The sequence below is a fragment of the Salvelinus namaycush genome, chromosome 31 (genome assembly GCF_016432855.1).
Source record: "Salvelinus namaycush isolate Seneca chromosome 31, SaNama_1.0, whole genome shotgun sequence".
NCBI lineage: Eukaryota > Metazoa > Chordata > Actinopteri > Salmoniformes > Salmonidae > Salvelinus > Salvelinus namaycush.
The window spans coordinates 9452154-9476690 of record NC_052337.1 but is presented as its reverse complement, the minus strand read 5'-3'; the positions used below and the strand labels follow the sequence as shown (position 1 = coordinate 9476690).

Below are 24537 nucleotides of genomic sequence, written 5' to 3'. Positions count from 1 at the left end.
CGGAAACATGACCGAATACAAACAGTGTAGCTATTCCCTCCGCAAGGCAATCAAACAAGCTAAGTCCCAGTATAGAGACAAAGTAGAGACGCAATTCAACAGCTCAGACACAAGAGGTATGTGGCAGGGTCTACAGTCAATCACGGATTACAAAAAGAAAACCAGCCCCGTCGCGGACCAGGATGTCTTGCTCCCAGACAGACTAAATAACTTTTTTGCTCGCTTTGAGGACAATACAGTGCCACTGACACGGCCCGCTACCAAAACCTGCGGGCTCTCCTTCACTGCAGCCGAGGTGAGTAAAACATTTAAACGTGTTAACCCTCGCAAGGTTGCAGGCCCAGACGGCATTCCCAGCCGCGTCCTCAGAGCATGCGCAGACCAGCTGGCTGGTGTGTTTAAGGACATATTCAATCAATCCTTATCCCAGTCTGCTGTTCCCACATGCTTCAAGAGGGCCACCATTGTTCCTGTTCCCAAGAAAGCTAAGGTAACTGAGCTAAACGACTACCGCCCCGTAGCACTCACTTCCGTCATCATGAAGTGCTTTGAGAGACTAGTCAAGGACCATATCACCTCCACCCTACCTGACACCCTAGACCCACTCCAATTTGCTTACCGACCCAATAGGTCCACAGACGACGCAATGGCAACCACACTGCACACTGCCCTAACCCATCTGGACAAGAGGAATACCTATGTGAGAATGCTGTTCATCGACTACAGCTTAGCATTTAACACCATAGTACCCTCCAAACTCGTCATCAAGCTCGAGACCCTGGGTCTCGACCCCGCCCTGTGCAACTGGGTCCTGGACTTCCTGACGGGCCGCCCCCAGGTGTTTGCGGACGACACTACAGTGGTAGGCTTGATTACCAACAACGACGAGACGGCCTACAGGGAGGAGGTGAGGGCCCTCGGAGTGTGGTGTCAGGAAAATAACCTCACACTCAACGTTAACAAAACAAAGGAGATGATTGTGGACTTCAGGAAACAGCAGAGGGAGCACCCCCCTATCCACATTGACGGGACAGTAGTGGAGAAGGTGGAAAGTTTTAAGTTCCTCGGTGTACACATCACGGACAAACTGAATTGGTCCACCCACACAGACAGCGTTGTGAAGAACCTCAGGAGGCTGAAGAAATTCGGCTTGTCACCAAAAGCACTCACAAACTTCTACAGATGCACAATTGAGAGCATCCTGTCGGGCTGTATCACCGCCTGGTACGGCAACTGCTCCGCCCACAACCGTAAGGCTCTCCAGAGGGTAGTGAGGTCTGCACAACGCATCACCGGGGGCAAACTACCTGCCCTCCAGGACACCTACACCACCCGATGTCACAGGAAGGCCATAAAGGTCATCAAGGACAACAACCACCCGAGCCACTGCCTGTTCACCCCGCTATCATCCAGAAGGCGAGGTCAGTACAGGTGCATCAAAGCAGGGACCGAGAGACTGAAAAACAGCTTCTATCTCAAGGCCATCAGACTGTTAAACAGCCACCACTAACATTTAGTGGCCGCTGCCAACATACTGACTCAACTCCAGCCACTTTAATAATGGGAATTGATGGAAATTATGTAAAAATGTATCACTAGCCACTTTAAACAATGCCACTTAATATAATGTTTACATACCCTACATTACTCATCTCATATGTATATGTATATACTGTACTGTATATCATCCACTGCATCTTGCCATCTTTATGTAATACATGTATCACTAGCCACTTTAAACTATGCCACTTTATGTTTACATACCCTACATTACTCATCTCATATGTATAGACTGTACACTATACCATCTACTGCATCTTGCCTATGCCGTTCTGTACCATCACTCATTCATATATCTTTATGTACATATTCTTTATCCCTTTACACTTGTGTGTATAAGGTAGTAGTTGTGGAATTGTTAGGTTAGATTACTTGTTTGTTATTACTGCATTGTCGGAACTAGAAGCACAAGCATTTCGCTACACTCGCATTAACATCTGCTAACCATGTGTATGTGACAAATAAAATTTTATTTGATTTCTAATTCTCTCTTTCTTTCTTTCTCTCTCTCTCTCTGAGGACCTGACCCCTAGGACCATGCCCCAGGACTACCTGGCATGATGACTCCTTGCTGTCCCCAGTCCACCTGGCTGTGCTGCTGCTCCAGTTTCAACTGTTCTTCCTGCGGCTATGGAACCCTGACCTGTTCACCGGACGTGCTACCTGTCCCAGTTCTGCTGTTTTCAACTCTCTAGAGACAGCAGGAGCGGTAGAGCTACTCTGAATGATCGGCTATGGAAAGCCAACTGACATTTACTCCTGAGGCGCTGACCTGTTGCACCCTCGACAACCACTGTGATTATTATTATTTGACCATGTTGGTCATTTATGAACATTTGAACATCTTGGCCATGTTCTGTTACAATCTCCACCCGGCACAGCCAGAAGAGGACTGGCCACCCCTCATAGCCTGGTTCCTCTCTAGGTTACTTCCTAGGTTCTGGCCTTTCTAGGGAGTTTTTCCTAGCCACCGTGCCTGCATTGCTTGCTGTTTGGAGTTTTAGGCTGGGTTTTTGTACAGCACTTTAAGATATCAGCTGATGTAAGAAGGGCTATATAAATACATTTGATTTGATTTGAGAGTCTTTAGGTGCCTTTTGGCAAACTCCAAGCGGGCTGTTATGTGCATTTTACTGAGAAGTGGCTTCCGTCTAGCCACGCTACCATAAAGGCCTGATTGGTTGTGTGCTGCAGAGATGGTTGTCCTTGTGGATGATCCTCACATCTCCACAGAGGAACTCTAGAGCTATGTCAGAATGACCAGTGGGTTGTTGGTCACCTCCCTGACCAAGGCCCTTCTCCCCTGATTGCTCAGTGTGGCCGGGTAGCCAGCTCTAGGAAGAGTCTTGGTGGTTCCAAACTTCTTCCATTTAAGAATGATTGAGGCCACCGTCATCTTGGGGACCTTCAATGTTGAAGAAATGTTTTGGTACCCTTCCCCAGATCTGTGTATCGACACTATCCTGTTTCGGCGCACTACGGACAATTCCTTCAACCTCGTGCCTTAGTTTTTGCTCTGACATGCACTGTCAACTGTGGGACCTTATATAGACAGGTGTGTGCCTTTCCAAATCATGTCCAATCAGTTGAATTTACCACAGGTGGACTCCAAACAATTTGTAGAAGCAAGGATGATCAATGAAAACAGGATACATCTGATCTCAATTTCGAGTCTCATAGCAAAGGGTCTGAATACTTATGTAAATAAGGTATTTCTGTTTTAGTTGTTTTGTAAATTTGCCAAAAAATCTAAAAACCTGTTTTCACTTTGTTATTATGGGTTATTGTGTGTAGATTAGTGAAGATTTTGTTTTATTTAATCCATTTTAGATTCATGTAAAAAAAAAAATGGGAAAAGTCAAGGGGTCTGAATACTTTCCGAGTACACTGTATATATTTGAAATTCATGTTGATTCTTTAATGTTATCGACTAGAGAATTTGAAATTAAAAATGTAACAAGTTTTTTCTTGCTTATCAGCCTTACTGTAAGAACAGAGAGTCCATGTGTTTCTCAAGAATTTCATCGACCAGTCTCTCAGTTCATGTGGCCAAATTTGTTTTTATTTGACCACGTTGTTGTATATTTAGAGAAGTAAGGAAACAAGGGTTTTGACCTGTTAACCTAGTATTATTGACCATGTGGCACAGGCATGTGGTAGCCACACTACCGCATGGCAAGCGGTACCGGAGTGCCAAGTCTAGGGCAAAAAGGCTTCTCAACAGTTTTTACCCCCAAGCCATAAGACTCCTGAACAGGTAATCAAATGGCTACCCGGACTATTTGCATTGTGTGCCCCCCCAACCCCTCTTTTTATGCTGCTGCTACTCTCTGTTTATCATATATGCATAGTCACTTTAACTGTACATTCATGTACATATTACCTCAATTGAGGCTGACCAACCAGTGCTCCCGCACATTGGCTAACCGGGCTATCTGCATTGTGTCCCACCACCCGCCAACGCCTCTTTTACGCTACTGCTACTCTCTGTTCATCATATATGCATAGTCACTTTAACCATATCTACATGTACATACTACCTCAGTCAGCCTGACTAACCGGTGTCTGTATGTAGCCTCGCTACTTTTATAGCCTCGCTACTGTATATAGCCTGTCTTTTTACTGTTGTTTTATTTCTTTACTTACCTATTGTTCACCTAATACCTTTTTTTGCACTATTGGTTAGAGCCTGTAAGTAAGCATTTCACTGTAAAGTCTACACCTGTTGTATTCGGCGCACGTGACAAATAAACTTTGATTTGATTCATAAAGTCTGCTAATACATAAAATATACAACAAATGTTTAAAGGCCCAATGCAGCTGTTTTTATCGCATTATTTATCGCATTTATGGGTAATAATTAAGTACCTTACTGTGATTGTTTTCAATTAAAGTGGTCAAAATAAACAAAAATCACTTCTTAGCAAAGAACAACTTCTCCAGCAATAATTTTGCTAGGACTGTCTGGGAGTGGTCTGAGTGGGGAGGGGAAACTGAAAACTAGGATGTAATTGCCAGACTATTTCTTATTGGTCTATTAACACACCACCTAACAGGTCTAGACGTCACAGGGCAGGCCAAAACTCCATCCTACCAAAACAGGCTGAAATTCCAGGCAGTGTTTTCAAACAGTTCCTACACTAAAACAGCATGATCATAATTTTCACAATTTCACAGTATTTTTCCAACCTCATAGTGTGGAAATATATATATAACAAAAATAATAAATAAAAATAAAAATGTTGACTGCACTTGGCCTTTAGTGAGCAAAAACATCATAGTATTAGGAATTTCATAGTAAGTCATATCAATGAGTCAGACAAATTTGTTTTGTTTAATAAGTCAATAATAAATTATAATCACTACCTGAAAAATTCAATTCACCGTTCTATTTATACCGGAGTCCAGAGATGTCCTTGGTCAGGTCACATGTACAGGAAAAAACCTGACCGGCCTTAACCAAAGATGGTGGTAAATACCTCATCTCTATACTGTAATTATGTTAAACTCTTTGGGATTCGGCTATTGAAAGTGTTAAGAAGGAAAGCCCACCACACTGGGGTAGTAATAAACCGGAGGTGATTTAGAACAATTCTGGATTCTGATCCCTGATTAGCTGCTTGGAAGGAAAGTCTCCCAAATGCAGGGTAAAGGTAAGGAGAGAAGGTGGTGAGAGACAGGGGAGAGAATGTAGAGAAACAAGGGACAGGGAGAGGGGAGAGGACAGTGAGAGGGGAGAGGACAGTGAGAGGGGAGAGGACAGCGAGTGGGAAGAGGGGAGAGGACAGCGAGAGGGGGAAAGAGAATGGCATGAGAGTGGAGAGAGAGGGAGAGCAGGGCATATAATTGAATAAGATTCCTAGAGGATCTGAACGGGAGAGTAGGCTACTAGTCCCTGATTTAAACAGGACACTCAGAAGAGTAGTGGGACGCTGAGTTAATGGATCTTTCTTGAGGCGTTGAATACTTACGGTAACTGGATTTATGTTCAAGAGTCTCTGAGTGGATTATGAGAATAATTAGATTACATGTTATTTTCCTATATGCAGGGTATCGCAAATAAAAACAAATCCAACCAAATTGCTGGATTTCTAGGTTTTCTGTTTTCCCTGATGGATTGGCTTTAAATATGATCTTGACTCGTTTTTGTCAGATCCTTGACTAGGTGAGAATGCATGTTACTGTATGAACCGATAATATAATAATGATATCATAATTGGGCTGTTTTATGTGTTTTACCTCTAGATTATCATAGGTGTGAGTTGGGGAGAACTATTTCCATTTCCTATTGTTGTGTAATGAATGAATAACTTTGTTTAAACTATGTCTGTTTATGTGCTGAATAACCTTACTGTACCTTACATACTGTAACTGGAGGGGTTGGTTTCCTTGAGGAGGGGTTAACATAATGATTCGCTTAATTTGGGTTTGAGTTCAGTAATACTTGCTAAGTAATACTTGCTAAGTCATGCCCCCCTTTTAAAGTTTTGCCACACTAGGATATATGCCCCCCTTTTAAAGCTTTGCCACACTAGGATATATTGCTTGTGGAAAGTGTTTTTCACTGTACATATGTTTTTATGTGCAAAGCATTTGATAATGCAACTTATAGTAAATTGGGCAGTATTAGTTATGGGCATGACCTGCAATGGCACCAGACGGAGTGGGAACGGGGTCAAACCTCTGATTTAACCTTTGACTGAGGACCTAAAAAAGAATTATGCTAATTTAAGATCCAGCAGGAATAAAACTGACCTCAACGTGGAATAACAGGACATAGCTGTGTGTGTGTGTGTGTGTGTGTGTGTGTGTGTGTGTGTGTGTGTGTGTGTGTGTGTGTGTGTGTGTGTGTGTGTGTGTGTGTGTGTGTGTGTGTGTGTGCGTGCGTGTGTTAGTGTGTTAGTGTTAGGTGGTGTGTTATTTTTATTTCTTTTGTGAATAGCACATGTGAGGGAGGGTAGAGGGGAGGAGTTGTTGACACACGACTGTCTCTAAAGTAAACTACGGGTATTACAGTGTCGCTGTTCATGGAGATCTGGACACTTCTATTCCTGGCTCATATATCACAGGTAACACTGATTTATCATTAAAAACAACATACCCATAACTATTATGTATGTCAGCGTTTTCCAAAATTTGTCCTGGGAACCCCAAAGGGAGCACATTTTAGTTTTTGCCCTAGCACTACACAGCTGATGCAAATGGTCAACTCATCATTAAGCTTTGATTATTTGAATCACCTGTGTAGTGCTAGGACAAAAACATTAGAGAGTTTGGGAAACGCTGCTGTATGTGTAGTTCTTTATGTGTTTACTATTTTCTGTCTAACTAGCTAATCTAGTTTATGGAGTTCATGGGACTTTTCAAAACGTCATTTGCTTTTACGTATATGGAATGCTGATTCTAATAATAGTCTTTTGACGGTAATAGAGGTGAGAGAGATATTTTGTGTAACTTGTGTAGTGATCAATGCATCTGGTAAATGCTATGTTAAAAGGTTAGCCCATCTATATCAAAGACTCCTCATCTTATGGAAACATAGAACACGGGTGGCCAACTCTTGACTAGATTGTACCATGATTAGCTGCTTATTTGACTTGGGTGTGTTAGTTCAGGGTTTCACATTCCTGACCCTGAATGTAGTTTATGGACCCAGAGAGCCAATGACCCAAACTGTGGATTTGCAGTATCTATTGAATAGCATTAGCTAGCATTGTTGAGGTCAAGCAGTGGGAGTGGTAGGTAGGACCCCTGTTAGCATGCTCCAGATATCCAGCCAAAACCAAATAATTTACTGCAAACCAGATGGTATAGCAGCACAGTATCTTAAAAACATTTCTGTCCAAAGGTATCACATTGCAATTGTTTGGAATTTATCTTTTATTGCTCCACTGTGGAGTTAGTAAATCAACAATATGGTCATGACAGCATATCCAGATAACTTAGAACATTGTTTTGGAACATTCTGAACCTCAGTCTGGGCCTAGGCCAGATACTGTAATTATATAATACATTTAATTATTGAATGTTATCTACTGTGTATTATTATAGCTGCCCTGCAGGAATTGAAGCCACTAATGACGACCCCAGCGATGGAGAAGGAGGCGAGGCCTGTAGAGAAAGGGGCTACTCTTACATCCCATCTCTCCAGAGCACTTAATCTGCTTACTGGGGACATGCGTGTGTATGGAGAATGGATAAAAAGTAAGACATGTTCAATATATGATAAAGGAAATACACTGCTCAAAAAAATAAAGGGAACACTTAAACAACACAATGTAACTCCAAGTCAATCACACTTCTGTGAAATCAAACTGTCCACTTAGGAAGCAACACTGATTGACAATACATTTCACATGCTGTTGTGCAAATGGAATAGACAACAGGTGGAAATTATAGGCAATTAGCAAGACACCCCCAAAAAAGGAGTGGTTCTGCAGGTGGTGACCACAGACCACTTCTCAGTTCCTATGCTTCCTGGCTGATGTTTTGGTCACTTTTGAATGCTGGCGGTGCTTTCACTCTAGTGGTAGCATGAGACGGAGTCTACAACCCACACAAGTGGCTCAGGTAGTGCAGCTCATCCAGGATGGCACATCAATGCGAGCTGTGGCAAGAAGGTTTGCTGTGTCTGTCAGTGTAGTGTCCAGAGCATGGAGGCGCTACCAGGAGACAGGCCAGTACATCAGGAGACGTGGAGGAGGCCGTAGGAGGGCAACAACCCAGCAGCAGGACCGCTACCTCCGCCTTTGTGCAAGGAGGAGCAGGAGGAGCACTGCCAGTGCCCTGCCAAATGACCTCCAGCAGGCCACAAATGTGCATGTGTCTGCTCAAACGGTCAGAAACAGACTCCATGAGGGTGGTATGAGGGCCCGACGTCCACAGGTGGGGGTTGTGCTTACAGCCCAACACCGTGCAGGACGTTTGGCATTTGCCAGAGAACACCAAGATTGGCAAATTCGCCACTGGCGCCCTGTGCTCTTCACAGATGAAAGCAGGTTCACACTGAGCACATGTGACAGACGTGACAGAGTCTGGAGACGCCGTGGAGAACGTTCTGCTGCCTGCAACATCCTCCAGCATGACCGGTTTGGCGGTGGGTCAGTCATGGTGTGGGGTGGCATTTCTTTGGGGGCCGCACAGCCCTCCATGTGCTCGCCAGAGGTAGCCTGACTGCCATTAGGTACCGAGATGAGATCCTCAGACCCCTTGTGAGACCATATGCTGGTGCGGTTGGCCCTGGGTTCCTCCTAATGCAAGACAATGCTAGACCTCATGTGGCTGGAGTGTGTCAGCAGTTCCTGCAAGAGGAAGGCATTGATGCTATGGACTGGCCCGCCCGTTCCCCAGACCTGAATCCAATTGAGCACATCTGGGACATCATGTCTCGCTCCATCCACCAACGCCACGTTGCACCACAGACTGTCCAGGAGTTGGCGGATGCTTTAGTCCAGGTCTGGGAGGAGATCCCTCAGGAGACCATCCGCCACCTCATCAGGAGCATGCCCAGGCGTTGTAGGGAGGTCATACAGGCACGTGGAGGCCACACACACCACTGAGCCTCATTTTGACTTGTTTTAAGGACATTACATCAAAGTTGGATCAGCCTGTAGTGTGGTTTCCCACTTTAATTTTGAGTGTGACTCCAAATCCAGACCTCCATGCGTTGATAAATTTGATTTCCATTGATAATTTTTGTGTGATTTTGTTGTCAGCACATTCAACTATGTAAAGAAAAAAGTATTTAATAAGAATATTTCATTCATTCAGATCTAGGATGTGTTATTTTAGTGTTCCCTTTATTTTTTTGAGCAGTGTATATAAAAATCCGGGCCTTAAAGTCCCCTGCACTGCTGGGTCATGTTAAAGGCACACTGTAGCAAAAACTTTTGCAGAGGGAAATGTAAATCTGTGTTCTTATTAGACACGTTTAGGTAGTCCCTCCCTGTTTTACGCTGTTTCAAACATTTACTCCTCACTGAACGTGAGCCAGGTTTTCATCCTTACCCTCTAATCAGAGACTGATTCAGAGAGTGGATAAAATGGTCAATCAATGACTGCCTGTCTGCCTTTCTCTGTTGCTCTCCTGCAGGGCAGATTGTGGTGGTCCAGGTGGTGGACTGGGTCCTACGTGGGGTGGCCCAGGTCATGTTTGTCAACAACCCCCTCAGTGGGCTGCTCATCACGTTTGGCCTGGTGCTGCAGAACCCCTGGTGGGGCCTGAACGGACTGCTAGGATCCCTCGCTTCCACACTGTCTGCACTCCTGATTAGACAAAACATGTAAGTCTATGGCGAGACCAGTAATCTACTTCCAATTAGGCCGAATATGAATATCCCTGGCAAAAGTCTCACACAGCCAGAGGGGTATGCTGCAAAGCAGGATCAATTAGTTAGTCTTTTGCTTTTTTAGAAGGATAAGCTTGAAATGGGCATGGTCTAATTAACACAACAACCAAAAAATATCTAAGTGTAGATTTCTTAATGAACCAGATGTTTATCAAAGTTACCTGGCTAACTCATAGATCCTGGTTTGTAGTATACCCCTCGGGAGTTGTAATCTTGAATATGCTCTGCAAACTGAGGTTGGCGTGGGGAAGTCTGCTTGTCTCAGTCTGAAACTCACACCAGATGTATCATTTCTCGCAATACCTTGCTTTCCCTCCCACTCACTTGGTCTTTTTTGCACCCAACATTTCTCAATATCATTGTATTTCTCTGTAGCTGTATCTTTTCTGATTTGTTTGTTTTCTGTGCTTCAGGGGGGCCATATCTGCTGGTTTATATGGCTACAATGGGACCCTGGTTGGAATGCTGATGTGTGTCTTCTCAGCCAAAGGGGACTGGTACTGGTGGCTTCTGCTCCCTAATATGTTCATGTCCATGTTATGGTATGTTACAGTAAGAATGTACTCAGTATTTTGATCAATGTAGGGGAGAGTGGGGCAAGTTGAGACATTTAATAAAATAAAAATATTCAGCATCACTCCATCAAGGGAAATATAGTATTCTAACAAAGATATCTACATATATTTCTGGATGTTGTTTATCCCTGGAAATAATCAGAATTCATGTAAACATTCCAGTTTTGAAAATGCAGCTTGTGCCAGGAGCCCACTTTTTTTGGACAACTTACCCCGGGTATGGGACAGGGTACTGTAAGTTAAGCCACCATTTCTATCTTTATTTACCAAACACAATTCAACGCTATATAGAGATATATAGATAGATAAAACATCACGAATCACCACCATAAATAAATCTTGAATCAATACTTTAAATTGCCTGAATGACACCGGAATATCAAGATGAAATGTATGTAGAATTTTGTTCCAGCAATATGGTGCATTTTAAAACTAAATGCAGGGCCTCCCGAGTGGCGCAGTAGTCTAAGACACTGCATCACAGTGCTAGCTGTGCCACTAGAGATCCTGGTTCAAGTCCAGGCTCTGTCACAGCCGGCCGTGACTGGGAGACCCATGGGGCAGGGCTCTATTGGCCCAGTGTCATCCAGATTAGGGGAGGGTTTGGCCCGGCCGGGATGTCCTTGTCCCATCGCGCTCTAGCGACTCCTGTGGCTGGCCGGGCGCATGCATGCTGACACGGTTGCCAGGTGTATGGTGTTTCCTCCGACACATTGGTGCAGCTGGCTTCCGGGTTAAGTGGGCATTGTGTCAAGAAGCAGTGCAGTTTCGCTGGGTTGTGTTTCGGAGGACGCACGGCTCCCGACCTTCGCCTCTCCCGAGTCCGTATGGGAGTTGCAGCGATGGGACAAGACTAACTACCAATTGAGGAGAAAAAAGGGTAATAACAAAAAAACGAAATGCAGATTTACTTAGCTCAGTGGAGACTCTAGGAACCTCAAGAGTTAACCAATCCTGTGAACGGGTTAGGCAACTCGGGTGTCTACACTTCAACAGCAAAGTTAGATAAGACGGAAGTTAATGAAGTAGGGCCAACAAGGAAGTAATGTAGAGATCTACAGGTCTTTAGCGAAGTCCAGCCAACCTTTTGATACAGGATGCAGTGATTAGTATCAGAACTGTCACCTGTAACAAAACGAAGATATGGTAGATGGCATCCAAAGGTTTAAGAGTAGTATCATAAATAATATCAAAATAATCAAGAACAAAGGTTTAAGAGTAGTAGAATAAATAATATCAAAATAATCAAGAACAAAGGTTGACTGAATCATTTACTTCCTACTGCTTAAAAAAAGGCACCATCTGATTCTGTAGAAAAAAAACAACTTTAAATCTTAGCTTCTTAACCAGCTCATCTAGGTTTTTTAAAAGTCACATTTTTAACAGATTGTCCAATGGTGTTTATATAAATAGTGAAGAGAACAGGTCGCTAAATTGATCCCTGTGGTACACCTTCTTGTACTTCAAAAATTCAGACAACCCCATCAATCACCATGGCCTGAGTTCTGGCACTAATATAACCATGAACAGTCAGAGTTCAGGCCTTGCATAGACAACTTATTCAATAAAAGAACATGAGCAACAGTATCAAACGCTTTAGACAGGTCCACAAACAAAGCTGCTCATTTAATTTGAGTGTCTAAAGCATTGACAAGATCATTAACAACTAAAGTTGTTGCTGTAATAGCACTATGCCCAGGCCTAAACCCGGATTGGTTTACATTCTAAATATATTTCTCAGATAAATAAAGAGCAAAGTTATACATTTACCAAGGATTCAGGAATCTTAGCTAGAAAAGGAAGCCTTGAAATGGTGTGATAATTATTAAGATCATGTTTAATAAATGTGGGTTATTGAGCCAACAATGATGGGCGCTGCACAGTTAAGTAGGCAGGATCCAATTGGTCAGCCCCTGTTGATTTCTTGTCTATTGCTAGCAAAGCATCCATTACTTATTTTTCTGTAAATAGCCTAAAAGAAAAGCTTTGACTATCATTTCTCTGATCATTCAGCAAGTTTCCCCAATCAGCATCCAGACCAATATCATTGTGAATAGGCTTAGAAGTTATTTCAATAACTGAAATAAAATGGTGATTAAATGCATCAATGATGTAATTTTTTCTGTAATGAGGCCAGTGTCTGAAGTAATTTGTTGTGGCAGAGAGGAGGAAGTAGTGGCGCAGCGGTCTAAGACACTGCGTCAGTGCAAGACGCTGGTACAAGACACTGCATCAGTGCAAGACGCTGGTACAAGACACTGCGTCAGTGCAAGACGCTGGTACAAGACACTGCATCAGTGCAAGACGCTGGTACAAGACACTGCATCAGTGCAAGACGCTGGTACAAGAGACTGCGTCAGTGCAAGACGCTGGTACAAGACACTGCATCAGTGCAAGACGCTGGTACAAGACACTGCGTCAGTGCAAGACGCTGGTACAAGACACTGCGTCAGTGCAAGACGCTGGTACAAGACACTGCATCAGTGCAAGACGCTGGTACAAGACACTGCATCAGTGCAAGACGCTGGTACAAGACACTGCATCAGTGCAAGACGCTGGTACAAGACACTGCGTCAGTGCAAGACGCTGGTACAAGACACTGCGTCAGTGCAAGACGCTGGTACAAGACACTGCATCAGTGCAAGACGCTGGTACAAGACACTGCGTCAGTGCAAGACGCTGGTACAAGACACTGCATCAGTGCAAGACGCTGGTACAAGAGACTGCATCAGTGCAAGACGCTGGTACAAGACACTGCATCAGTGCAAGACGCTGGTACAAGACACTGCATCAGTGCAAGACGCTGGTACAAGACACTGAAAGCCTGTGTTCCTGGCCTTGACCCAAGCATCATCTCTTTTATGAATGACTTCTGATCATTCCGGAGTGTACCAGGCATTCAATTTAACCCTTTAACCCTTCATGTTTTGAAGGGAGCATGATATTTGAAGACATCTGCTAAATGTCTCATAGCTAATTCAGGTTCAATGATAGCTGATTCAGCTGTTCACTGAAATTTTTCAAGTTCCTCTTTGTGATGAAATGAGGCTTAGATTTTTGTATTCTCACACCTTTAACACAAACAACTGGGCAATGGTTGCTAATGTCTTGGGCAAAGACACCCAGGATAATAACTTCTGATTTAATAAAATAAGACAAAAGACGGTAGACCCCTATAACAGTTACAGATACATTTTTCCCCACACAAAGCCTTAAAAATGGTAGCTAACATTTTTGGGCAAGGAAAATGGATTTCAGTTAGGAGACAGAGAAATAATTTTTAATAAGAATGGCCACTGACTCTACCCTGTCTGTCAGCTCTGAACATATTACAACTCTCAATATTATTATAGATCCAAGTTTCAGCCAATACCAGCATGTCTGGATTCGTCTGCATAGCCCAGATCATGATGTTGTCCAGTTTATGAAGTAAGCTGCTAATGTTCAAATGCATCAACCCAAGTAATTTACGATTTTTAAAGTCGCATTGAGTCTCCAACTCAAAGAAGCTACGTTCAATAGGCGGTTGCAGGCCCTGTCTTATGGTTGATATTGATTATAATTGATACGACTATAAGATTGCCTAGAACTCCATCATTTGGTCTATCCCTAGTAGTAATAGAGGAAGGAGTAGAAATTGTAATTACTTTTCTAAGGTTAGCACCATAGGGCCTAAGGCTGCATCCAATACCAGAGTAACCAATGATGGAATGTTATAAGCTGACTTTACATGGGATTTGGTTGCTATAGTGCAACAGCCCAAGCCCTCTGTGATTTGAAAACCTAGGGGGTATTCAAGTTTATGGAATTCATATTTGAACTAAAGGCACTGGGTGAGCAGACCAGTGGGCTTTCTCTTTTGAGCTAACAATAGCAGATCTAAGAGTGGAGTTCAAATGAATACACCCCTGGCAGTATAGACAAAAGTACGATGATAACGCTTAGAAAGGATGGGAGGTATTACCTGAGTGGGGCTTGGTCTGTCCCTGAGTTAATATCTTAACGCGGCCTTCAAATGTGAAGAGAGAGTCCGGGCTCTTAGATGGTTTGGATGGAGTCCATCATCTCTCGGTAGAGAAATTTTTTTGTTTCCAAAAAGTGTCGAAATTGTCAATAAAATGTATGCAAACAGTGGCAGTAGTTTTTAAGCCAGATATGAAGTGCTAAGAGCCTGCTGAACCAGCGATGGCACGGGACCACAGATAAACGGCTGCTTTTCAGAGCCTTTCAGGGTGCTGATTAGCTCAATAAAATCCTGTTTCATTAGCTCTCATTTACCCTTTTTTATATAATTTGAACACAAAATTGTATATTTACTAGTCTAGTAGGGGTCTCTGCAGTGTCGTGTCTTTGGCTATGCCGGATTAAGAATGACATGCTATTCTATAAAATCATTTCTCTGTAATTAATATTACCTGATTAAACTAATCAGGTAAATGTAATTAACTAGAAAGTCGGGGCACCACAAAATAATGTTTATAGAGCTGTTATCTTCCAAATAAACTCTTAAAGACCTGGTAATCTTTTACATCAGTAGCGGTTAATATTTAATCGTCACTTTATTCAGTCTCATCTGAAAGTTGTAAATTCTTGGTTATCGTCACGAACCCTGGCTAACAAGTTGAATCAGCAATACAAAATTTGGTTTAATTATTTATTTACTAAATACCTAAATAATCACACGGAATTACATCTACACAGAATGGATCATACATTGATTACAAATTATGTCATAAAGGAAAACGTCCCTAGCGGACGGAACAGATATGACGGCTGGTTACACAAAGAAAGGGGGTTGGGTTTTGAATGAAAGAGCGGGAAGACTAAGGAACAAAAATATTTTCTCTCTATCGGGCCGTAGGCAGCTATGCTATCGTAAATACAGTATCTTATGCATTCTAAATAACCGCCCATTTGAAAAAGGAAAATGCAATAAATATTTACTCTGAGTTGCGCTTCGGTAGATTGGTCGTAGGTAGAAGGCCGGGTTGTCCAGCATGGATCTCTTGTCCTCTGAAGAATGTCTAGTGGTGAACTGGAGCGTGGTAGAATGGATACTCTGTCTGTCCTCTCCTAGCTCACGTTTACAGCTGTGGTTGCTAACGCAACGGCTAGCAGGTATCACTTCTTTAGTGAATAAGAGTTCAAAGTTCATACCAAGTTGCCATACTTTAAGCTCATGCTATATTCTGGCTGGTATAGTCGAAATTCATCCTTTCGGCGTGTTGATCATCACCATGCTAATTTCGTTAGGTTCTTGTCGTTCAACCAGAGTTCACGCTGAGGTTGGCTTAGTTCTGTTGGTGATCTTGTCCTTTTAACGCAGGGACCGCAAGTCCTCACATCCTTCGAACAGAAAGATACATTTTCGTAAAGGGGCTTATATAGGGTTGGAAGAGAGGGCCGTGTTTCATAGTTTACAACCAATGTCTGTTCACATGGGCGGGGCCACTAAGTTCATGAAAACCAATTCTCTCATTTAGAAGCTAAAATTACATTTAATCTTTTCACAAATAGTTTCATATTTAAACATATAAATTGCGCAACAATTCCATGTGAATATGATGATAACTAGAATGTGTAGACTTTCCAAGATACAGTTTGTCGTCCTATCATCAGTAATAATGTCTCAGACGCCAACTGATCTGACATCATATTCATTAAGTACCAACACATATTTTCAACTGGTTGGATTACCGAAATAGGGTTCCGTTTCCCACCTTTTGATGTTCCCAGACTCTCTATTTTAACAAAGGGATTTTCAATAGTCACATCGGTAGAGTAGAGAGAGGAAAAAGGGGAAAGGTATTTATGGGGGTCATAAACCTCCCCCAACAGGCCAATGTCATGACAGCAGGGCAGTCCTGGCCAGTCAATCGGAGAGTGGCGACACATTGGCGAGGCAGTGGCACAACGACTAGGCTGAGGAGTAGAAAAGGTCTTAGTGGAACCTATCCAGGATATACTGCAATGACTCAATTTGCTTACTCTGGATGCCCAGCTCATACATATTCCTCAATAAGCCCACAGTTATCACATTGGGAATTTGTCCGGTCAATATTTTCCCAGAACAGTGTAAAATAGGTGCAGCTCCTACATGAGATGAAACGATCAATGTAGTCTCTGAAGGTGGTAACCGCCAATCTGGGAAAAGTCAGTTTCCCCAAATGGCGGAAAGTGGTAGATGCCATTTTGAAAAAGTCAGTTAAAATCCACACAAATAAAATAGGTTGGCGAAGAATCAGCTAAAAGTCAATCCACACAGTGTAATAGTTAGATTGAATCACACAGTGTGTAGGATCACCACAGTTATAGGCAGCAAGCCAGAACCCAACCACAGACTAGAAACCATCCAGCACTAGCACCCACAATAAATACAACCAAGGCACAAAACTGGCCAGCATTACAACAGCAAGGAGAGAGCGGTAACTTAGTGCCTTGCAAAAGTATTCATCCCCCTTGGCGTTTTTCCTATTTTGTTGCATTACAACCTGTAATTTAAATTGATTTTTATTTGGATTTCATGTAATTGACATACACAAAATAGTCCCAATTGGTGAAGTGAAATGAAAAAAATTACTTGTTTAAAAAAATACAAAAAAATTGAAAAGTGGTGCTTGCATATGTATTCACCCCCTTTGCTATGAAGCCCCTAAATAAGATCTGGTGCAACCAATTACCTTCAGAAGTCACATAATTAGTTAAATAAAGTCCACCTGTGTGCAATCTAAATGCCACATGATCTGTCACATGATCTCAGTATATATACACACCTATTCTGAAAGGCCCCATAGTCTGCAACACCACTAGGCAAGGGGCCCCACCAAGACCAAGGAACTCTCCAAACAGGTCAGGGACAAAGTTGTGGAGAAGAACAGATCAAGGTTGGGTTATAAAAAAACATATCTGAAACTTTGAACATCGCACGGAGCACCATTAAATACATCTATAAAAAATGGAAAGAATATGGCACCACAACAAACCTGCCAAGAGAGGGCCGTCCACAAACTCATAGACCAGGCAAGGAGGGCGTTAATAAGAGAGGCAACAAAGAGACCAAAGATAACCCTGAAGGAGCTGCAAAGCTCCACAGTGGAGATTGATGTATCTGTCCACAGGACCACTTTAAGCTGTACACTCCACAGAGCTGGGCTTTACGAAAGAGTGGCCAGAAAAAAGCCATTGCTTAAAGAAAAAAATAAGCAAACACGTTTGGTGTTTGCCAAAAGGCATGTGGGAAACTCCCCAAACATATGGAAGAATGTACTCTGGTCAGACAAAATAAAAATGTTGCTTTTTGGTCATCAAGTAAAATGCTATGTCTGGCGCAAACCCAACACCTCTCATCACCCCGGGAACACCATATCCACAGTGAAGCATGGTGGTGGCAGCATCATGCTGTGGGGATGTTTTTCATCGGCAGGGACTGGGAAACTGTTCAGAATTGAAGGAATGATGGATGGCGCTAAATACAGGGAAATTCCTGAGGGAAACCTGTTTCAGTCTTCCAGAGGTTTTAGACTGGGACGGAGGTTCACCTTCCAGCAGGACAAGGACCCTAAGCATACTGCTAAAGCAACACTCGAGTGGTTTAAAAGGAAACATATTTTTAAATGTCTTGGAATGGCCTAGTCAAAGCCCAGACCTCAATCCATTTGAGAATCTGTGGTATGACTTAAAGATCGCTCTACACCAGCGGAACCCATCCAACTTGAACGAGCTGGAGCAGTTTTGCCTTGAAGAATGGGCAAAAATCCCAGTGGCTAGATGGACCAAGCTTATAGAGACCTACCCCAAGAGACTTGCAGCTGTAATTTCTGCAAAAGGTGGCTCTACAAAGTATTGACTTTGGGGGGTGAATAGTTATGCAAGCTCAAATTTTCTGTTTTTTTGTCTTATTTCTTGTTTGTTCACAATGAAAAATACTTTGCATCTTCAAAGTGGTAGTCATGTTGTGTAAATCAAATGATACACACCCCCCAAAAAATCCATTTTAATTCCAGGTTTTAAGGCAACAAAATAGGAAAAATGCCAAGGGGGTGAAAACTTTTGCAAGCCACTGTACTCAATTTAATTAAATGCTGGGGCCCATCAAAACAGTAACGCAACGGAGGACATGTTACCAGTATGATAGCCAGGAGAGAAGCACATTGGAGGGGATATACAGTCATGGCCAAAAGTTTTGAGAATGACACAAATATTAATTTCCACAAAGTTTGCTGTCTCAGTGTCTTTAGATGTTTTTGTCAGATGTTACTATGGAATACTGAAGTATAATTACAAGCATTTCATAAGTGTCAAAGGCTTTTATTGACATTTACATGAAGTTGATGCAAAGAGTCAATATTTGCAGTGTTGACCCTTCTTTTTCAAGACCTCTGCAATCTGCCCTGGCATGCTGTCAATTAACTTCTGGGCCACATCCTGACTGATGGCAGCCCATTCTTGCATAATCAATGCTTGGAGTTTGTCAGAATTTGTGGGTTTTTGTTTGTCCACCCACCTCTTGAGGATTGACCACAAGTTCTCAATGGGATTAAGGTCTGGGGAGTTTCCTGACCATAGACCCAAAATATCGATGTTATGTTCCCCGAGCCACTTAGTTATTACTTTTGCCTTATGGCAAGGTGCTCCATCATGCTGGAAAAGGCATTGTTCATCAGCAAACTGTTTCTGGATGGTTGGGAGAAGTTGCTCTCGGAGGATGTGTTGGTACCATTCTTTATTCATGGCTGTGTTCTTAGGCAAATTGTGAGTGAGCCCACTCCCTTGGCTGAGAAGCAACCCCACACATGAATGGTCTCAGGATGCTTTACTGTTGGCATGACACAGGACTGATGGTAGCGCTCACCTTGTCTTCTCCGGACAAGCTTTTTTCCGGATGCCCCAAACAATCGGAAAGGGGATTCATCAGGGAAAATGACTTTACCCCAGTCCTCAGCAGTCTAATCCCTGTACCTTTTGCAGAATATCAGTCTGTCCCTGATGTTTTTCCTGGAGAGAAGTGGCTTCTTTGCTGCCCTTCTTGACACCAGGCCATCCTCCAAAAGTCTTCGCCTCACTGTGCGTGCAGATGCACTCACACCTGCCTGCTGCCATTCCTGAGCAAGCTCTGTACTGGTGGTGTCCCGATCCCGCAGCTGAATCAACTTTAGGAGACGGTCCTGGCGCTTGCTGGACTTTCTTGGGCGGCCTGAAGCCTTCTTCACAACAATTGAACCGCTCTCCTTGAAGTTCTTGATGATCCGATAAATGGTTGATTTAGGTGCAATCTTACTGGCAGCAATATCCATGCCTGTGAAGACCTTTTTGTACAAAGCAATGATGACGGCACGTGTTTCCTTGCAGGTAACCATGGTTGACAGAGGAAGAACAATGATTCCAAGCCCCACCCTCCTTTTGAAGCTTCCAGTCTGTTAATCGAACTCACTCTGTCAGCATGACAGCCTTGTCCTCGTCAACACTCACACCTGTGTTAACGAGAGAATCACTGACATGATGTCAGCTGGTCCTTTTGTGGCAGGGCTGAAATGCAGTGGAAATGTTTTTGGGGGGATTCAGTTCATTTGCATGGCAAAGAGGAACTTTGCAATTAATTGCAATTCATCTGATCACTCTTCATAACATTCTGGATATATGCAAATTGCCATCATACAAACTGAGGCAGCAGACTTTGTGAAAATGTATATTTGTGTCATTCTCAACTTTTGGCCACGACTGTAGTTTCCAGTACAGGCCGGTGGAAGATGGGAGGGAGGCAAGCGCTACACCGGGCCACGGGAGAGTCAAAGAGAGTAAATCCAAGTAGGCTAAACCAAGTGGAGTTCAAGTTTGGCAGTAGTCTAAAAACATCCAAGACACAATGTCAAGTGGAAGTATGAAAGCAGCAGTAGGCAGGTGTCTGCTCAGATAATGCCCCAGTGCAGGCTCCAGTGCAGAGTATGGTAGCCAGGTATATCCATGTAGGCCTCAAAAGTTTCAGCAGACCTATTTTGTATGTCTCCTTAAAAACACCCTATGCAATATTGCACTATTGTACAATGTGTTCACAGCCAACTGAAACAAAGCTAAAATTGAATTCAACTGAAACACCCTAACTTCTAAATAATGATCCAACCCTCCATTTCCTTTTTTCCTCTACCTGATTATGATCATATTTCAAGCTTCTTGTTGTGTGTTCTTCACTTCCTGTTCCTGTTCCTGTGCAGTCCCATAGTCTCCAGTGCCCTGGGCTCAGTGTTCAGCAAATGGGACCTCCCTGTGTTCACTCTACCATTCAACATCCTTGTGTGTTTGCACATGGCTGCCATGGGGTCTAACCACCCCTACTTTCCAGAGGTAGGCCCAAAATATACTCACGTACACACAGAGGTACACTACCGTTCAAAAGTTTGCGGTCACTTACAAATGTCCTTGTTTTTGAAAGAAAATCAAAAAATAATTGTCTATTACAATAACATATAATTGATCAGAAATACAGTGTAGACATTGTTAATGTTGTAAATGACTATTGTAGCTGGAAACGGCAGATACATATTTTTTGAATATCTACATAGGCGTACAGAGGCCCATTATCAGCAACCATCACTCCTGTGTTCCAATGGCACGTTGTGTTAGCTAATCCAAGTTTATCATTTTAAAAGGCTAATTGATCATTAGAAAACCCTTTTGCAATTATGTTAGCACAGCTGAAAACTGTTGTCCTGATTAAAGAAACAATAAAACTGGCCTTCTTTAGACTAGTTGAGTATCTGGAGCATCAGCATTTGTGGGTTCGATTACAGACTCAAAATGGCTAGAAACAAAGACCTTTCTTCTGAAACTCGTCAGTCTATTCTTGTTCTGAGAAATGAAGGCTATTCCATGCGAGAAATTGTCAAGAAACTGAAGATCTTGTACAACCCTGTGTACTACTCCCTTCACAGAACAGCGCAAACTGTCTCTAACCAGAATAGAGAGAGTGGGAGGCCCCGGTGCACAACTGAGCAGGAGGACAAGTACATTAGAGTGTCTAGTTTGAGAAACAGATGCCTCACAAGTCCTCAACTGGCACCTTTATTAAATAGTACCTGAAAAAAAAACACCAGTCTCAACGCCAACAGTGAAGAGGCGACTCCAGGATGCTGGCATCTGTTTCTCAAACTAGACACTCTAATGTACTTGTCCTCCTGCTCAGTTGTGCACCGGGGCCTCCCACTCTCTCTATTCTGGTTAGAGACAGTTTGCGCTGTTCTGTGAAGGGAGTAGTACACAGGGTTGTACAAGATCTTCAGTTTCTTGACAATTTCTCGCATGGAATAGCCTTCATTTCTCAGAACAAGAATAGACTGACGAGTTTCAGAAGAAAGGTCTTTGTTTCTAGCCATTTTGAGTCTGTAATCGAACCCACAAATGCTGATGCTCCAGATACTCAACTAGTCTAAAGAAGGCCAGTTTTATTGTTTCTTTAATCAGGACAACAGTTTTCAGCTGTGCTAACATAATTGCAAAAGGGTTTTCTAATGATCAATTAGCCTTTTAAAATGATAAACTTGGATTAGCTAACACAACGTGCCATTGGAACACAGGAGTGATGGTTGCTGATAATGGGCCTCTGTATGCCTGCGTACATATTCCATTCTTTTTTTTTTATCTGCCGTTTCCAGCTACAATAGTCATTTACAACATTAACAATGTCTACACTGTATTTCTGATCAATTTTATGTTATTTTAATGGACAACATTTTTTTGATTTTCTTTCAAAAACAAGGACATTTGTAAGTGAACCCTAACTTTTGAACGGTAGTGTACATATGCACTCACACACACTTACATACCACACACACACACACACACACACCTCCCAATATCCTAATACCCCCAGTTTCTGCTTTCCCCAGGTGCTAATGCAGCCAAAGTCCTCCCTCCATCTGAACACCACCTTGGCAGAACGAAGCATACCTCAGGTAGGACAGTACCCTGTACGGTGTCCATATCAGGACAGCCTCCGACTCACAACACTGTAACCTTGTGTGTTTCTAAACGAATTCTCCAACATATTCTAGATGATTCTGTCACTTCAACAACTAAGAAACAAAAATAGGTCAAACACATAAGCCTCACAGATATAGTCCAAAGAAACAATTTCACTGAACTTTCCAAGAGCAGGAAATGTAGATTTCTAACAAAGTGTATTGAGTGGATGTAGGATTATGGTAGCTTGTGGTGTTAGCTACCATGAGGTAGAAGTGACTAGTAACCACAGATCTAGGATCAGATTACCTTACTCCCAATCCTAACCCAAAGTGAGGAAGGGAAATAGATCTTACCCAGGATCAGTGGTTGGTGATAGCCTGCTTGTTGGTTACTTCCTGGTGCAGCTCTTGATGGCGGTGCCAGTTGGCGTGGGTCAGGTGTACGGCTGTGACTGCCCCTGGACTGGAGGAATCTTCATCATAGCCCTGCTACTTTCCTCCCCAACCATCTGCATGCACGCTGTACTGGGCTCTATTGTTGGTGTAGTGTCCGGTAAGAGACTTGCTCTCAAATAATTGTGTACACCTGACCTCTAATCCCAGCACATACTGTGGAAATACTGATTGGGATACAAAACACGTTTGGTTTTAATGGCTATACTCATTAACAATACCAATGGACATGCTCTTTAGAGATATAACCGAGAGTGGTATAAGTTGCATCACAGAACACAATAGGAGCTGTACTTCTTTAAAAAACTGTCTTACATTAGCGTCTCAATAAATAACTGGGGAGCATAACAGTTGTGAACATGACTTTTTTTATGTACACCGAATTAGAAACATCGGAAGTATGCTATTGTTTTCGTGTTCATTAGTCAATTTTGAAGTTAAATTCAACATATCCCAAGCTGATTTGTTGTGCATCATCGTGAAGCAAAATAATGCAGATGTAAGCCATATATTGGCAATTCTTTAATCACAGGCTATAATTGGGGCCAGGAGTTTAACTAGGTACTAGGGCCCAGAGCTTTTCATGGTCAAATCACATGGGCAGGGAAATCTGGACCTAGCTGTATTGTATGTCCTGTTCGATGTAGGTCTTGTTCTGGCTGCTCCTCGTGAGGACATCTACTCAGGACTGTGGGGCTACAACAGTTGTCTGTCCTGCATCGCTATTGGAGGGGTGTTCTATGCATTGACATGGCAGAGTCATCTACTGGCTATTACCTGTGGTAGGTTCAGAAACAACACCTTCACCTTACTCAATGCTGTCAGACAAGCAGTCTACTTCATGACCACCCATTCAATGAAGCCAGTTGTTTTTTTTCTACTTTCAGCCTTTTTCTGTGCGTACATGAGTTTGGCCATTTCAAATCTGATGTCCATAGTAAGTTCTTACATTTTTATGTCATTCTTGGTCAACATCTAATGTACTGCTGCCACTAATTTGAATGCTCTGTACTTGTCTAATAAGTCAAACAAAAATTTATTTCAGCCTATAAAGAGTGCATATTTTTGATTGTTTAGTCTTCCGGTTCCTTTTATGTTGAGAGCTTTTGGTTACATAATGCAGTACAAGCAGCCGACCCTATACCATAATTAGCTGCAGTACTTCTGAATTAATGTATGAAACATTCTTACCTAACCAGGGCAATTTTCTGAAGTGTCAGTGAGTCTGTTACATCACCCAGTAGACAATCAACAATACCTAGGGTTGTACATATCAAGCATCTCAGAGTAGGAGTGCCAGGTAAAAGACAGAAATTATAGGTAAATAAGAATTATTATTCTGAGATGCTTGAAACAATCTCTTAACTCCACTTCTACCATATCACCTGTTGTTTTCAGTTTGGGCTACCAGCATGCACCTGGCCTTTCTGCCTGTCCGCCCTCACCTTCCTCCTCATCACCACTGAATCCAGAGCCATACACAGACTGCCTCTGTCGGCCGTGACGTACCCTGAGGAAAACAGGCGCTACAACAAAGAGAGGTCACCAGAAAATCACCAGGAGGATCAGCAGAACATCAGTAAAGAGGAGAAACTGCTGGAGAGAAGAGAAGAGATAAAGCCTCATATCAGCCTGTCAGTAGAGTAG

At 42.8% G+C, this 24537-nt stretch overlaps 1 protein-coding gene across 1 annotated transcript; it reads left to right on the top strand.

Annotated features, from left to right (window-relative positions):
* Positions 1–7652: 7652 nt before the first annotated feature.
* Positions 7653–24537, top strand: LOC120026191 (urea transporter 2-like). The gene is made up of 9 exons (XM_038971016.1): positions 7653–7764; positions 9653–9842; positions 10322–10450; positions 20692–20821; positions 22363–22428; positions 22843–22990; positions 23538–23672; positions 23778–23827; positions 24289–24537. Exons 1-9 carry the CDS (start codon positions 7653–7655, stop codon positions 24535–24537), a joined length of 1209 nt encoding a protein of 402 aa, XP_038826944.1.

What these genes read in the sequence shown, in the direction of transcription:
- LOC120026191 (XM_038971016.1), top strand. Translation starts at nt 7,653, where the DNA reads ATGGAGAAGGAGGCGAGGCCTGTAGAGAAAGGGGCTACTCTTACATCC. An exon ending in GTATGGAGAATGGATAAAAA is followed by an intron (nt 7,765 to 9,652) that starts GTAAGACATGTT and finishes GCTCTCCTGCAG; the next exon opens with GGCAGATTGTGGTGGTCCAG. An exon ending in TATTGTTGGTGTAGTGTCCG is followed by an intron (nt 22,991 to 23,537) that starts GTAAGAGACTTG and finishes TGTTCGATGTAG; the next exon opens with GTCTTGTTCTGGCTGCTCCT.